At 43.5% G+C, this 13,882-nt stretch overlaps 1 protein-coding gene across 1 annotated transcript in view; it reads left to right on the plus strand.

Moving 5' to 3' along the window:
• The window catches only part of myo7aa (myosin VIIAa), a 32,470-nt gene that overhangs the window by 2,225 nt on the left and 16,363 nt on the right, over positions 1 to 13,882 (plus strand). The window contains exons 2-17 of the mRNA XM_035155243.2: positions 5,970 to 6,083; positions 6,823 to 6,975; positions 7,863 to 8,047; positions 8,161 to 8,282; positions 8,436 to 8,578; positions 8,855 to 8,968; positions 9,145 to 9,213; positions 9,867 to 9,951; positions 10,131 to 10,207; positions 10,392 to 10,511; positions 10,837 to 10,979; positions 11,184 to 11,394; positions 11,483 to 11,618; positions 12,012 to 12,118; positions 13,316 to 13,453; positions 13,714 to 13,872. Coding sequence (XP_035011134.2) covers positions 5,970 to 6,083; positions 6,823 to 6,975; positions 7,863 to 8,047; positions 8,161 to 8,282; positions 8,436 to 8,578; positions 8,855 to 8,968; positions 9,145 to 9,213; positions 9,867 to 9,951; positions 10,131 to 10,207; positions 10,392 to 10,511; positions 10,837 to 10,979; positions 11,184 to 11,394; positions 11,483 to 11,618; positions 12,012 to 12,118; positions 13,316 to 13,453; positions 13,714 to 13,872 — 2,076 coding nt within the window. The remainder of the gene's footprint in view (positions 1 to 5,969; positions 6,084 to 6,822; positions 6,976 to 7,862; positions 8,048 to 8,160; positions 8,283 to 8,435; positions 8,579 to 8,854; positions 8,969 to 9,144; positions 9,214 to 9,866; positions 9,952 to 10,130; positions 10,208 to 10,391; positions 10,512 to 10,836; positions 10,980 to 11,183; positions 11,395 to 11,482; positions 11,619 to 12,011; positions 12,119 to 13,315; positions 13,454 to 13,713; positions 13,873 to 13,882) is intronic.

Below are 13,882 nucleotides of genomic sequence, written 5' to 3' on the forward strand. Positions count from 1 at the left end.
TCTCTCTCTCTCTCTCTCTCTCTCTCTCTCTCTCTCTCTCTCTCTCTCTCTCTCTCTCTGTGTTTTATTGGACCAGTTTATTCAAGCCTGGTTAGTTTGTCTCTATATCTCAACCACTGACCTTTGACTTGTCTAAATTTTCTCTCTAAATGCAAATGAGTTGAGCTCTAAGTGTCTGTATCAATCATACGGCTTCTGAATAAATGTCGTCTGCCTCCAAACACCATTTAATTGGATTATTCTCAGTTTCAACGAACTCAAATGTTGTTTAAGAACAAGAGTCAGTGCAGAGAAATGGGATTGTAGAGTTTCCACCAGCAGAGAGCAGACTCGTACCTGCAGACAGACTCTGTGCCTTGCTCAGTGGCGAGCTGTGCTCTGCAGTGTCCTCTTACACCCTGGAGACAGCTTGTGTTACTTGTAGTAAACCTTTTACACACTGAGAAACAAGATACTGCAGCTATGACACGGGGCGAGCGATACAGACTCAACTGCATTTCTAAAGTGATAATCAAATAATCTGGTGAGAGGAAGAAGGATAATTGATGATGACGCGCTGATATGACAGCATGTATTTTTAAAGCAGCTGTGATATTGTTACAGAAACAATGTTCTCTACTGTACCAACATGTGAACTCATCTAAAGGGCCACATGTTTCAGGAGGTGGTGGAGACCAAAAACAAAGAGGCGGCACTTTGCAACAGTTTCTCATTAGTTTTCTAAATTGACATTTCAGAAAATCCTCATTAAAGGTTTTATGAGCTTCAGCTTCGAGATCAATCGATGAACTTGTGACCCAGTAACGTTTACGTAGCCGACATGATTCTCGTGGGTGTAGTACTTCTCTTGACACAGTTGTAATCATACGGCTTCATTGTGGCTTCTACAGGAGAATATAACATCGAGTCTAACTCAGATGATTACAACATTATGGCTGATAATCAAATTCTTTATTCAAAAAACAATTTTCTTTACTTACAGAACGACGCTGTTGAGCTTTAATAACTCAAACACACATCAACACATATTCTTTCTAAGTCAACTGCTTTCTAACACATCAACTTATAAACAGCACATTACTTTGATGTTAAGTTTCAGGGTTTACAGAGATGACAGAGATGGAGCTGACGTGTCGTGGTCGGGTTTAACTTTGAACCCCGGCTGCTGTTCCATCTGTCCTCTGAGCAGTTTGTTACCTCTTCACACAGGAGTGACACTCGCTGCCGTAAGTGAATCCTTGGCTCATGTCTGGCCTGAATTATTAACCTGACCAGAGAGACGATGAGGACACACACCCGTCCACCACAGGCTGCGTGGACATGACATCAGCGCTAACACACACCACCCCGACGTCTCAGGCCCGTTGGTGCTCAGTGAGGAGCAGCCGTGCTGAATCTGTCCTGTTTATTAGATGTTCAGCAAAAATCCTGCATTCAAATGTTGAGCGTCATGAAGTCTGAGGTCCACACATCAGAGTTTATTCGATGGTTTCTATTTAAATCTTGGCTGCTTGGATGCTCAGATGGATCATTTACTTTAACAATTTAAAAAGCAGATTTAACAGTTGAGTTCATGACCAGTGTTGTGATATAAAGATGAAGAGAGGACTTCTGTGTTCTCCTCAAACCGTGTCACTCCATGGGGCTGAAAACCAACCCCCCTATTGGCTGGATTTGTGGGTCATGAACATGAATTCCCCCACGACCGTCTGCATCTGCCCTTGGTGTCTGGTTATTTGGCCTGAAGGGATTCATTGATCTTTAAATGACGTCTGTAAAAAGCCTGAAAACACAGTGAAATCAACTTTCTGCTGCTCGTGAGACTGATGGAGATCGAAGTCTCACTCGTCTCTCACCTCAACAGATTCCAGCTCACATGTGATGAGCAGATCTCCTCCGACCGTCTGACTCCTGCCTGTGTGTGTTGATCTCTACAACATGAGAACAAGTACCTGACAGTGGACTTACATGCTTTAGAGGCTTAGACGCTGCTCATTCACTTTGAATGTGGTGATTTCATACATTGCAGAACTGCATTATGGGTAATATCTTAACACACCAGTGCCGTATCCATTCTAGGGCGGTTGTTTGTCTCCTTTAGGGAGTGAATGGACCCAGTGGCACCGACAGAGGACGTGGTCCATGATCTGTGGAGTCTCGCCACAGGGTCTCTGAGCGTTTTGGAGGTTTGACCTACTTTCACCTTGGCTCTGTTTGGTGTGACCCGGTCCTTTGAGCTGAGGGATGTCAGTCAGCGCTCGCTCTCCCTCCACATCTGCAGTCTGTAGGCTGCTGCCTGTCATACGACTGGTCTCCTGGAGAGTAACAAGGCACTGGGAAGGTTTGCCACTTGCCCCCTGTTTGGTTCCGTTAATCAGCTTCAGCTACATTATTACCTCACACAAGGAGGTTGTGTATTCGTCTGTTTGTCGTTTGTTTTGTTTAGTTTTCAGTACAGGACGATTTCCATGAAACTTGGTGGAAGGATGAGTTGAATCCGGGTCAGGGCCCAGGTTTGGTTTTTCAACATTTCACAGAACAATTCATGGATCTTGATGAAAAGAATCAGACATATTTAGGGCACTGATATTCATGAGTGTGTTCTATTTGGAGATCCAAATAAAAATCTGGCTGGAGTGTAGTGTTGGCGGAGGTGAGCGCTCTCTGAGGGGATCCTCTAGTTGTTTGTACTGTGGCTGCTGAACAGGACTGGAAAGGGTTTTATATGTTGGACTGTTCATCAGCAGGAGTCTGCAGATCGTGAAATATCTCCTCCTGAACTCTGTCTTCTGACCTCACAGAAGATATGAATGTTTATACCTTTTATTCATCATATAACAGGAACAGTGTATTTTAGTTTTCTGTGGAGTAATGTGGAGGAAACAGGCAACATGAACAGTGAGAAATGCTCTTTGACTGCAGTGTTGTCTTGTTGTCACTCTCCTCTGAGTTAAGAGGAACTTAGATGATGGATGATCGGATGAAAAGTTAAAGAGATGAAGAAAAAGAAAGAGTGAGCACAAGAAGAAAAGAGGAGAGAAAAAGACAGACACCAAACAGATCCTCCGTGTTAAATTATTCAACATGTGGCTTCTGATAGTTTGCCACTGTGTGTGTGTGTGTGTGTGTGTGTGTGTGTGTGTGTGTGTGTGTGTGTGTGTGTGTGTGTGTGTGTGTGTGGTGACAGGTGCGTGGTGGTGTAATGTTCAGGCTCAGTTTGCCAGACGGAGAATTTACTTAATTAACCTGACATCTACAATATGCAACACACACTCAAACAACGAGTTATCACACACACACACACACACACACACACACACACACACACACACACACACACACACACACACACACACACACACACACACAACCAGAAGTCACGAGCAGGTCCTGCTGACACACGCCGTCAGTCTCAGCTGTCAATCAGGAAGTTTCACCACATTTTCAATGCGTCAAATAACGAATTCAATCCAAACTCATCAGAAACATGAACACGTGAACGTACATGAGTGTGAGAAGAACAACCTCAGATATCAGAAATCAACTTTGACTTTTTTAAGTTTGGTCTATGCCCCATACGCTAACATGGAGGAGGCCGGGTTGATGATCTATACTGCAGCCAGCCACCAGGGGGCAGTCAGGAAGCTTTGGCTTCACTTTTGTGGAGCTGTCATGTCGTCCATCTGTCTTTACAGTCTGTCAGTCAGTCGGTCCGTCCTCTGTCCTCTGTCCTCACTAGCAAGTCGAGTTTGAACTGAAAACAGTGGACAGTCTGTTATGTACTTTTAAGGGCTTGTTGCATGTGCATGGTCCGCAGAGGATGAACCATTTCCATCCTGAAAGATTCATCGTATTAAATTGTTGTTGTTTTATATTTTCTTTTAATAATAATACTGTGTGTGTTCCTCAGATAGGAAACATGCTTTATCCTGCATTACCTGCATCAGTCGTATATCTAGTGATATTTATCTATAACAGAAATCAGAAACAGAAATCCAACCCCCTGGGACACACCTGACGAGGAAGTGACATCTTGTTGCCATGGGCGACAGGGGAGGTTGTGTGTTAACAAAGTGTGACGGACAGTGAGACAGAGAGAGAGAGAGAGAGAGAGAGAGAGAGAGAGAGAGAGAGAGAGAGAGAGAGAAGGAGGAACTGTTACTACAGAAACTGACCTGAACCAGGAGGCTGGATCAGATACTTTTCATTTTCCAGACAGTTCAGACTGGACAGGAAACGTGGAGAAGGTCCCAGAGCAGGATGCTGTTCTGTGGGAACCCGTCAGACGTCACATGTCTGGTATCAGACCGGTTCTGATATGTTTTAAGATCACTTTTTTCTAGATGAACCCGGGAAAGAGAAACAGGTGACGTGTGACTGATCTGCTGGAATTGAAGTGATGAAGTGAAGCTGCTGAACCGTGAAGATTTGGAGCATCTCAGTGCTTTTACTGACAGATTCACCGGCTTCCCCGAGGAACTAACCTGAGACGTAGTTAATGTTATACATGGATACTGGAAGCTGTCCACACGTGTGTATTAAGACGACACAGACGAAATAATACAAACATCAGATTTCACATGTTTCCACCTGTAGCTGTGGATATTTGATTCATGTCAGAGTGACGACTGGAAAACGTGTGTGAGTCCGTTCTGTGCACGTGAAGATGTTCCGGCGTCGGGACTATGTGGAGCTGTACGAGCAGGACCAGGCCAAATGGGCTCTGATACGCAACGTGAACACTGCCACCAAACAGAGCACACTGCTGCCGGTACGCTGCCACACTGTGTGTTTCATGAGTCACAATTACATGTCTGTACTCAGGGGGTTATCATGACGAAGAACATGTGTGTGTTTCATACGTTAAATACTGTGTGTGTGTGTGTGTGTGAGGGAGAGCATGAGGAGCTTTGTTATCTCATATTACATAACTGTGTATTTAAATAATTACACCAGTCACAAATCATAATTACGTATCTGAAAACTGTGTTTAATGTGTGTGTGTGTGTGTGTGTGTGTGTGTGTGTGTGTGTGTGTGTGTGTGTGTGTGTGTGTGTGTGTGTTTAGACTCACGTAGTTTTTCCTCGCTCTTGTCGAGGGTTGAGAACATCGCACCTTGTTCAGCCCGATCCGGCAAATTGTGATTTGTGAATATGGATAATACAAATTATATATTTGATTGATATGGTTAAAGTTAAGGACATATCATGAACTTGTTACAGAATAAGTTTGGAGACTTCTGGTTTGTGAGCTGCTGTTCTGAAGCCTCCACTTTGATATTTTGACCAGCGCCATCTTGGTTTTCTGAAACCAGAAGTAACCATATTCAGAGGAGTGGGGGTGGAGTTTCTTCTATAGAAACTGACTTCTTTTAAACCAGTGCCCTCTACTGGTAATTTCAGAGAATACATGTTTCAGACGCTTCACTTTCCAGATCCAGAGTCTACATCCATTGTTAAATGCATTTAATGGCACTAACCTTCCTCTGCTCTTCTACGTAACGACTGTCTGCTGTTAGATGTCCTCCCTGTTCGCATCAGACGTGTCCAGACGGGAGGAGTCTGATGATCCTGGGTTCATTTCACCCTTTTCACACTGCACCATTTATTTAAAAGCCAGAATTGATTTACGAACCCTGCTGAGTGTTAATGCTCCAATAAACACAGTAAAGGAGGTAAAGGTCAACACAGCGTATGAGACCTTATTTCACAGACTCCAGTTAAAAAGGTTCACACGGCTCCAGACTGCATTAAGCCTGGTATCGATGCAGTGACATGGATTATAATCATGGCTCCGATCGTAAAATAAACATTACATTTGAAACCTTTCATGTAGCCGGTTCCTCTCTGCATCTGGTGCTGATTGTTGTCATTCTGACACTGATTTAAAACTATGATTCTTCTTCTTTTTCAAATGATTTTAATCCTGACATGCTTCTTAGATTTAATCCTTGATTTCTTTTTCTCCAGGGCGACTATGTCTGGTTGGACTTGAAGACCGGTCGAGAGTTTGAGGTGCCGATCGGTGCGGTGGTCAAACTCTGTGACTCGGGACAGATCCAGGTGCTGGACGATGAGGGAAATGTAAGTAATCAAACATTTGACCTGTAACATTTCAAAATAACTGTATAAACTACGTTCTAACGACGCTGCCAATGTCCAGGAGCTGAGTGTTGTTCTGTCAGTGCAGCCCCAGATGCTCCCAGAGCAGGCAGGCGTGCATGTGTCCAATAATCATGAGTTGGATCCAAACAAAGCAATGTTCTGCACGTGTTCCGGCCCGATGGCTCGGACACAGTCCAGCTTTGTGGAGACCACATTCAGCAGGTCTCTCTGGTGTTCCTCCAGAGAGCTGACAGCGGATATCATGATGACATGCTGGTTGCCCTCGGCTCTGACATTTAGCGCGGCCACGGTTCAGGAGGTAGAGTGGGTTGTCCTTGAACTAAAAGGACGGTGGTGCGATCCCGGTCTCCCCCATTCTGCATGCCCAAATGACTTTGAGCCCCAAAGTGCCCCTGACAGCGGGGCCACAGTGTCTGGTAGAAAGTGCAGCACATACACGCACTGTGAAGAGCTCTGAAGAGTCATCAAGACAAGGACAGGGCTAAATAATAATCTGTAGAAATAATGCTGAAAATATGAAGCTTTAAAGATAGATAATCATAGGAGCCAGATCCAGACTGTTCACCTGCCCTCAAAAGTCCAGAGATGACGTTTTCAAGACGTTGCAATAAAGAAACCTTTGTGTTTATTTGCTGTATTGGATAAAGAGTGTCCTCAAACCAGTGTGCCCATATTGATTTCCTCTGTAACCCTTCAGGAGCACTGGATCTCCCCCCAGAATGCCACCAACATTAAGCCAATGCACCCGACCTCCATCCACGGGGTGGAGGACATGATCCGGCTCGGAGACCTCAACGAAGCTGGAATTCTGCGGAACCTGCTCATCAGATACAGAGAAAAGCTCATATACGTGAGTGTGTTAATATACCCAGAATGCACTTGGGTTCTGCATTTACACCTGTTTCTTATGAAGATAAAGATCATGATGTTTAAATCATTCAGCATAAATACATCCACGATGACCTGGTGGATTTAAGGATACAAATATTAATTAAAAACATATTTCTTGACCCCTTAAGGACTATCTGAACTTTTTAAACCTTTAACTTCAATGACCTTCACTTACACTCTTATCTCAAGAACCCAGTTTTCTCAGACTTCGACCTTTGGCTGCTTTTCTTTTCTCATCTCAGTCTCTTGCTTCTTACTTCTCTCTTTATGTCACACTTCCTTCCTCCTTCCTCACTTCCTACTTCCTGTTTCCTGTGAAGACAAACTGTGGTGGCAGGGTAAGTCAGCTCCTGGACGTCGAGCATGACCGGAGAGAGATCCGACCTCACCTGGAAAATAATGCATGATGTATTGAGAGCACATATTTATTAATGCACCAGCTGCATGGCCTCAAAAACAGAGATCTTCAGTATTTAGCTGAATCTTTAACCTGCATGTGTTCTGCACGTTTTAAATGTCTCATGAACAAGAAACTGAAAAGAAATCCTGGATGTTATCGAGTGTAAAAAGTGTCTGAATGTGAGTGAGTCGGGCTCAGCTGTGACGAAGCTCATCTCTGCAGCCTGAGTGCATGTTGATTTCTTTTCAACATGGCCGTCTGTTCTCCCGTGGCGAACTCTGATACCTTCTCATTGTCATCCTGCAACATCTGAGCTCCCCCGCTGTCCAGCTTTACACATCACTGGCATAGAAATCTTCAAACTAGCTCAAAATTGAGGTTTAACATCAGCAGCAATAAGTTAGAAACAATTAGCCTTCACACGTTTGTCCTTCCTGTGTGTGCAGACATACACTGGCTCCATCCTGGTGGCCGTCAACCCGTATCAGCTGCTGCCCATCTACACCGCCGACCAGATTCGCCTCTACACCAACAAGAAGATTGGAGAGTTGCCGCCTCACATCTTTGCCATCGCCGACAACTGTTACTTCAACATGCAGAGGAACAACCGCGACCAGTGCTGCATCATCAGGTAGGAAAGAGCTTGGTCCCAAAACTTTGGTTAACAGTGAAACATCTCAACAAATATCACGTGTATTATTGTGTATTTTGGTGTGTGTGTCTGTGTGTGTGTGTGTGTGATAGTGGTGAGTCTGGAGCAGGGAAGACAGAAAGCACCAAGCTGATCCTTCAGTTCCTGGCAGCCATCAGTGGTCAACACTCCTGGATAGAACAACAGGTCCTGGAGGCCAACCCTATACTAGAAGGTAGGAACACACACACACACACACACACACACACACACACACACACACACACACACACACACACACACACACACAGTATACATTAGTGTGTCATCTTAATGTGTTACATATGTAGTATATAGTTAAAGTGTCTTTCTCTTGTCTCTCTTGCAGCTTTTGGAAATGCTAAAACTATCCGCAATGACAACTCCTCTCGTTTTGGAAAGTACATCGACATCCACTTCAACAAGAGAGGAGCCATCGAAGGAGCCAAGATAGAACAATACCTGCTGGAGAAATCCAGAGTGTGTCGACAGGTACGACACCAAACTGTTTACACACGTCTGGGTTAACCAGGGATTGACTGGGACTTGGTCTGAAAGCCGAGTTTAAATAGTGTTTATCTACCGAAGAAATGATTATACTAAACTGTAAATAACACTTCATATGTTAATATATTATCAGGTATATTGTATGAATAATACATATTTTATATAAATAAATAAATGTATATATTTCACACACTATGGAGGATCAGTTGTTAATTCACTTTTCCCCCTTTTTGTCGTTGGTTGAATCCTTTGACTGTGCAGGCCTTCGACGAGAGGAACTACCACATCTTCTACTGCATGTTGAGGGGAATGACCGGAGAGGAGAAGAAGAAACTGGGGCTGAGCAAAGCTACAGACTTCACCTACCTGACCACCGTGAGTGATGCTCCTGTCACTGATCCGTTCCACTGCAGCTGCAACTTGAGACCATTTGAAAAGTGGCCTCAGATGTTTGGATCTCAGTTTCAAACTCTTCATCTTTACATCGACCTCACGGAGAGGGAACAGGTCAAAGGTCAAAGTGACGACTCTGTGTTTTCTGTTCTCTGAAGGGAAAGTGCACAGTGTGTGACGGTCGAGACGACTTGAAGGAATACTCCAACATCCGCTCGGCCATGAAGGTACACAACCACACACTGACGTAGGATACACACTGATACAAACCACACACACTGACGAAACACACACTGATACAAACCACACACACTGCGAATACACACTGATACAAACCACACACACTGACGTTAAATACACACTGATACAAACCACACACACTGATGTAAAATACACACTGATACAAACCACACACACTGACGTAGAATACACACTGATACAAACCACACACACTGACGTAGAATACACACTGATACAAACCACACACACTAATGTTAAATACACACTGATACAAACCACACACACTGATGTAAAATACACACTGATACAAACCACACACACTGATGTTAAATACACACTGATACAAACCACACACACTGATGTAGAATACACACTGATACAAACCACACACACTGACGTAGAATACACACTGATACAAACCACACACAGATGAAATACACTGACAAACCCAATGTTAAATACACACACTGATACAAACCACACACTATTAAATACACATACAAACCCACTGCGTAGAATACACACTGATACAAACCACACACACTAATGTTAAATACACACTGATACAAACCACACACACTAATGTTAAATACACACTGATACAAACCACACACACTGACACATTCCTTTTGTTCTGCAGGTTCTGATGTTCACAGACAAAGAGAACGGGGAGATTTCTAAACTGTTGGCTGCTATCTTACACATGGGAAACCTCAGATATGAAGGTAAAGTGTCAAAAAGTTTCTGCTGCTTGTTTCTTCGTCTGTCTGAAAAACTTCCACTGGGATTGGAGGAACTTGTCCTTTTTGTTCTCACCCTCTTTTATAGCTTCAGGTTGTTTTTTTCTTCTTTTGCTCCTTTAAATAACCTCTTGTTTACGCTCTGTTTGACCTTTGACCTGCAGCTCGGACGTACGACAACCTGGACGCCTGCGAGGTCGTCCGATGTCCTCACCTCACCACTGCTGCTACACTGCTGGAGGTAACACACACACACACACACACACACACATGCACACATCAGCTGTGTGTCACTGTCAGGTTCTTCCATATGAGCACCAGTGGGATGAAGGATGGACTCAAACTCTGTGTGTGTGTGTGTGTGTGTGTGTGTGTGTGTGTGTGTGTGCGTGTGCGTGTGCGCGTGTGCGTGCGTGTGTCTTCAGGTGGACAGTAAGGACCTGATGAACTGTATCACCAGTCGGACTCTGATCACCAGAGGAGAAACCGTCTCCACACCTCTCAGTATAGAACAAGCTCTGGACGTACGAGACGCTTTCGTGAAGGTGAAACAAATAATTAATTATTATTAATATTTGTCAATGAACTCATCAGTTTAAAGCCTGAAACTCAACACATTATCATGTACGACCTTAAATATGAGAGATATAGATAAAATAATCAGATTAGTTAATCATTTACACAGTGTGTGTCCTTTAAAACCAACTAAACAAACAACTATGTTTAAATCTTTGTTTACAATAATATTTTATCTCCACATTATTGACCCTTTGTGGTGTGATTGACTTGCATGTGTGTGTGTGTGTGTGTGTGTGTGTGTGTGTGTGTGTGTGTGTGTGTGTGTGTGTGTGTGTGTCTGTGTGTGCGCAGGGTATTTATGGACGTTTGTTTGTGTGGATTGTGGAGAAGATCAACGCCGCCATCTACAAGCCTCCATCATCACAGCCCAAATATATCAGACGCTCCATCGGACTCCTGGACATCTTCGGCTTTGAGAACTTTACTGTCAACAGGTAAAACACACAGACAGACAGACAGACAGACAGACATCAGATTGATTTTAATTTTCGCCTCCTGTCGCTCTGTGGAACCAGAATTGAAGTCGTACTAAAGCTGCTGCTTCTCTTTCAGTTCAAGTCAAACTGAAACGTCTTCCTCTCACCTTCCTCTGAACCTGAGGAGTTTAGTCTTCTTCTCTTCTCTTCTTCCTCCTGCAGCTTCGAGCAGCTTTGCATCAACTTTGCCAACGAGAACCTGCAGCAGTTCTTCGTGCGTCACGTCTTCAAGCTGGAGCAGGAGGAGTACAACCTGGAGAACATCAACTGGCAGCACATCGAGTTCACCGACAACCAGGACGCCCTGGACATGATCGCCATCAAACCCATGAACATCATCTCGCTCATCGACGAGGAGAGCAAGTTCCCCAAGGTTCAGTGAACACGCCCAGCAGCTGGATGATTCTAAAGAAAAGAACAATCACATGAATGTGTTTTCTCTGTGGTTGTGTCTCCTGCAGGGCACCGACACCACCATGTTGAACAAACTGAACTTTCAGCACAAACTCCACGCAAACTACATCCCTCCAAAGAACAACTACGAGACTCAGTTTGGAATCCAGCACTTTGCAGGAGTGGTTTTCTACGAAACGAGAGGTCAGTGTCACGTCATGCACACCAGGAAGGGATCAAAGGGTTCTCCTGGGAAGGTTCGGTAGGTCGCTGATTGGAAAAGGGCAAAAAAATACTTTCATTAATCAACAGACGATCGGATGAACCGTGTGTCCGTCATCGTGTCTCACTGTTTCTGAAACACCTGCAGAGAAAAGTCTTGTTCTCTGTTCTTCTTTCCATAAAGAAATGTTCTCCTGATGGAACTGATGCTGCAGCACAGTCACACTCTCCTCTGTAGGAGCCGCCATCTTTGTTAACAGTCGCTCCTCGCCATCGTCACAGTGTTCAAACACATCGCGAGGTTCACGTTCACATAACGCAACTGTGTGTGTGTGTCTGTGTGTGTGTGTGTGTCTGTGTGTGTGTGTCCTGCAGGCTTCCTGGAAAAGAACAGAGACACTTTATACGGAGACATCATCCAGCTGGTTCACTCGTCCAAGAACAAGTTCATCAAACAAATCTTCCAGGCTGATGTCGCCATGGTAACGGATGATGTACACACACACACACACACACACACACACACACACACACACAGACATGCACAGTTCACAATGAGCACAAATAGTTTCAGCAGAAACATTCTCTGCTCTTTATCTGATGTGATGAATTCAGGACTAATTCAATTTATATTTAGCACAGATACAAATAAAATACATAGAAAAAGTAAAATCATATCCAGTAAAGGAGGAGACAGAATAACCAGTGAGCTTTACGTAAAGCCTCTACCTATATATTGTTATATACTATATATACAAGCTAACTGATCCACCTATTAACAGTGTTTGTGCTAAGCTAGGCTAACTGTACATCCTGTTGCCAGTGTTTGTTGAAACTAAGATAAAGTTTCTAGAGTTAATTAGTGTAAGTAGCTGATAAAAAGGATTTTAAAGGTAGAACATTTACATGAGTATTTCTACATGGTTCTACTGGTACTTTGTCTTTATTATTATCATGATGTTAATACTTCCTATGAGAAAACAGATATTATTAAATGGACGTCTTCATTTGTAGATGTTAAAGTAAGGTGATTACTGGATGTTATTTTTATTGTTGATTAATCTGTCCATTATTCTCTAAATCAATCAATTATTTAGTCTGTAAAATATTCATAATTGTTTCTCACAATCAAGGAGATTATCCAGTTTATTTGTTATGTTTGACCAATACTGCGAAACACAAATATATATTTAGTTTATTAACATATTCAAATGAATTAAACATAATAAATGCTCACATTTGAGAAGCTGGAATCAGTGAATACTCGACATTTCTGCTTTAAAAGCAACTGCTGGTGAATTGATTGACTATTCAATTAATGGACTAATAATAAAGTTCCATCGTCTTGACACAGTTTTTATTTCTGTTCTTCTGATTCACGTCCAAGTCTGAATCTGCGACGTCAGCAAGACAAAGACTTTATATTTAGGACGGAGGAAAACGTTTAGTGTCACGGCTCAGGAAGAGAAAAAGAGAGTTCCTCATTGTTTCTGACCCTGACACTTTCTACTCTGTGTGTGTGTGTGTGTGTGTGTGTGTGTGCGTGTGTGTGTGTGTGTGTGTGTGTGTGTGTGTGTGTGTGTGTGTGTGTGTGTGTGTGTGTGTGTGTGTGTGTGTGTGTGTGTGTGTGTGTGTGTGTGTGTGCGTGTGTGTGTGTATGTGTGTGTGTGTGTGTGCAGGGAGCAGAGACCAGGAAGCGCTCGCCCACTCTGAGCAGTCAGTTTAAAAGATCTCTGGAGCTGCTGATGAGGACTCTGAGCGTCTGTCAGCCTTTCTTCGTTCGCTGCATCAAACCCAACGAATACAAGAAATCCATGGTGAGTGTCTGCGTTCGCTCTAATGCTTCACTTTCCAAGGATTGAGAGTAAAACCACTTTGTCAGCAGCGATCGAAGTCGTACTTTGATCCTTTACTTCAGAAAGAATATCAGTGTAACAATATGAAAACATTTTAAACCTATTTAAAATCCTAACTGTGTACATGTAGTAATTACTTCTTATAATAAAAGTACAAATGCCTCCTGTGACTCCTGTGTGTGTGTGTGTGTGTGTGTGTGTGTGTGTGTGTGTGTGTGTAGTTATTTGACAGGGATCTGTGTGTGCGTCAGCTGAGGTACTCGGGTATGATGGAGACCATTCGTATCCGTCGTGCAGGATATCCCATCCGCTACACCTTTGTGGAATTTGTCGATCGCTACAGGGTCCTCATGCCCGGAGTCAAACCGGCGTATAAACAGGTACGGTGTG

Source organism: Hippoglossus stenolepis, chromosome 4 (genome assembly GCF_022539355.2).
Source record: "Hippoglossus stenolepis isolate QCI-W04-F060 chromosome 4, HSTE1.2, whole genome shotgun sequence".
Taxonomy (NCBI): domain Eukaryota; kingdom Metazoa; phylum Chordata; class Actinopteri; order Pleuronectiformes; family Pleuronectidae; genus Hippoglossus; species Hippoglossus stenolepis.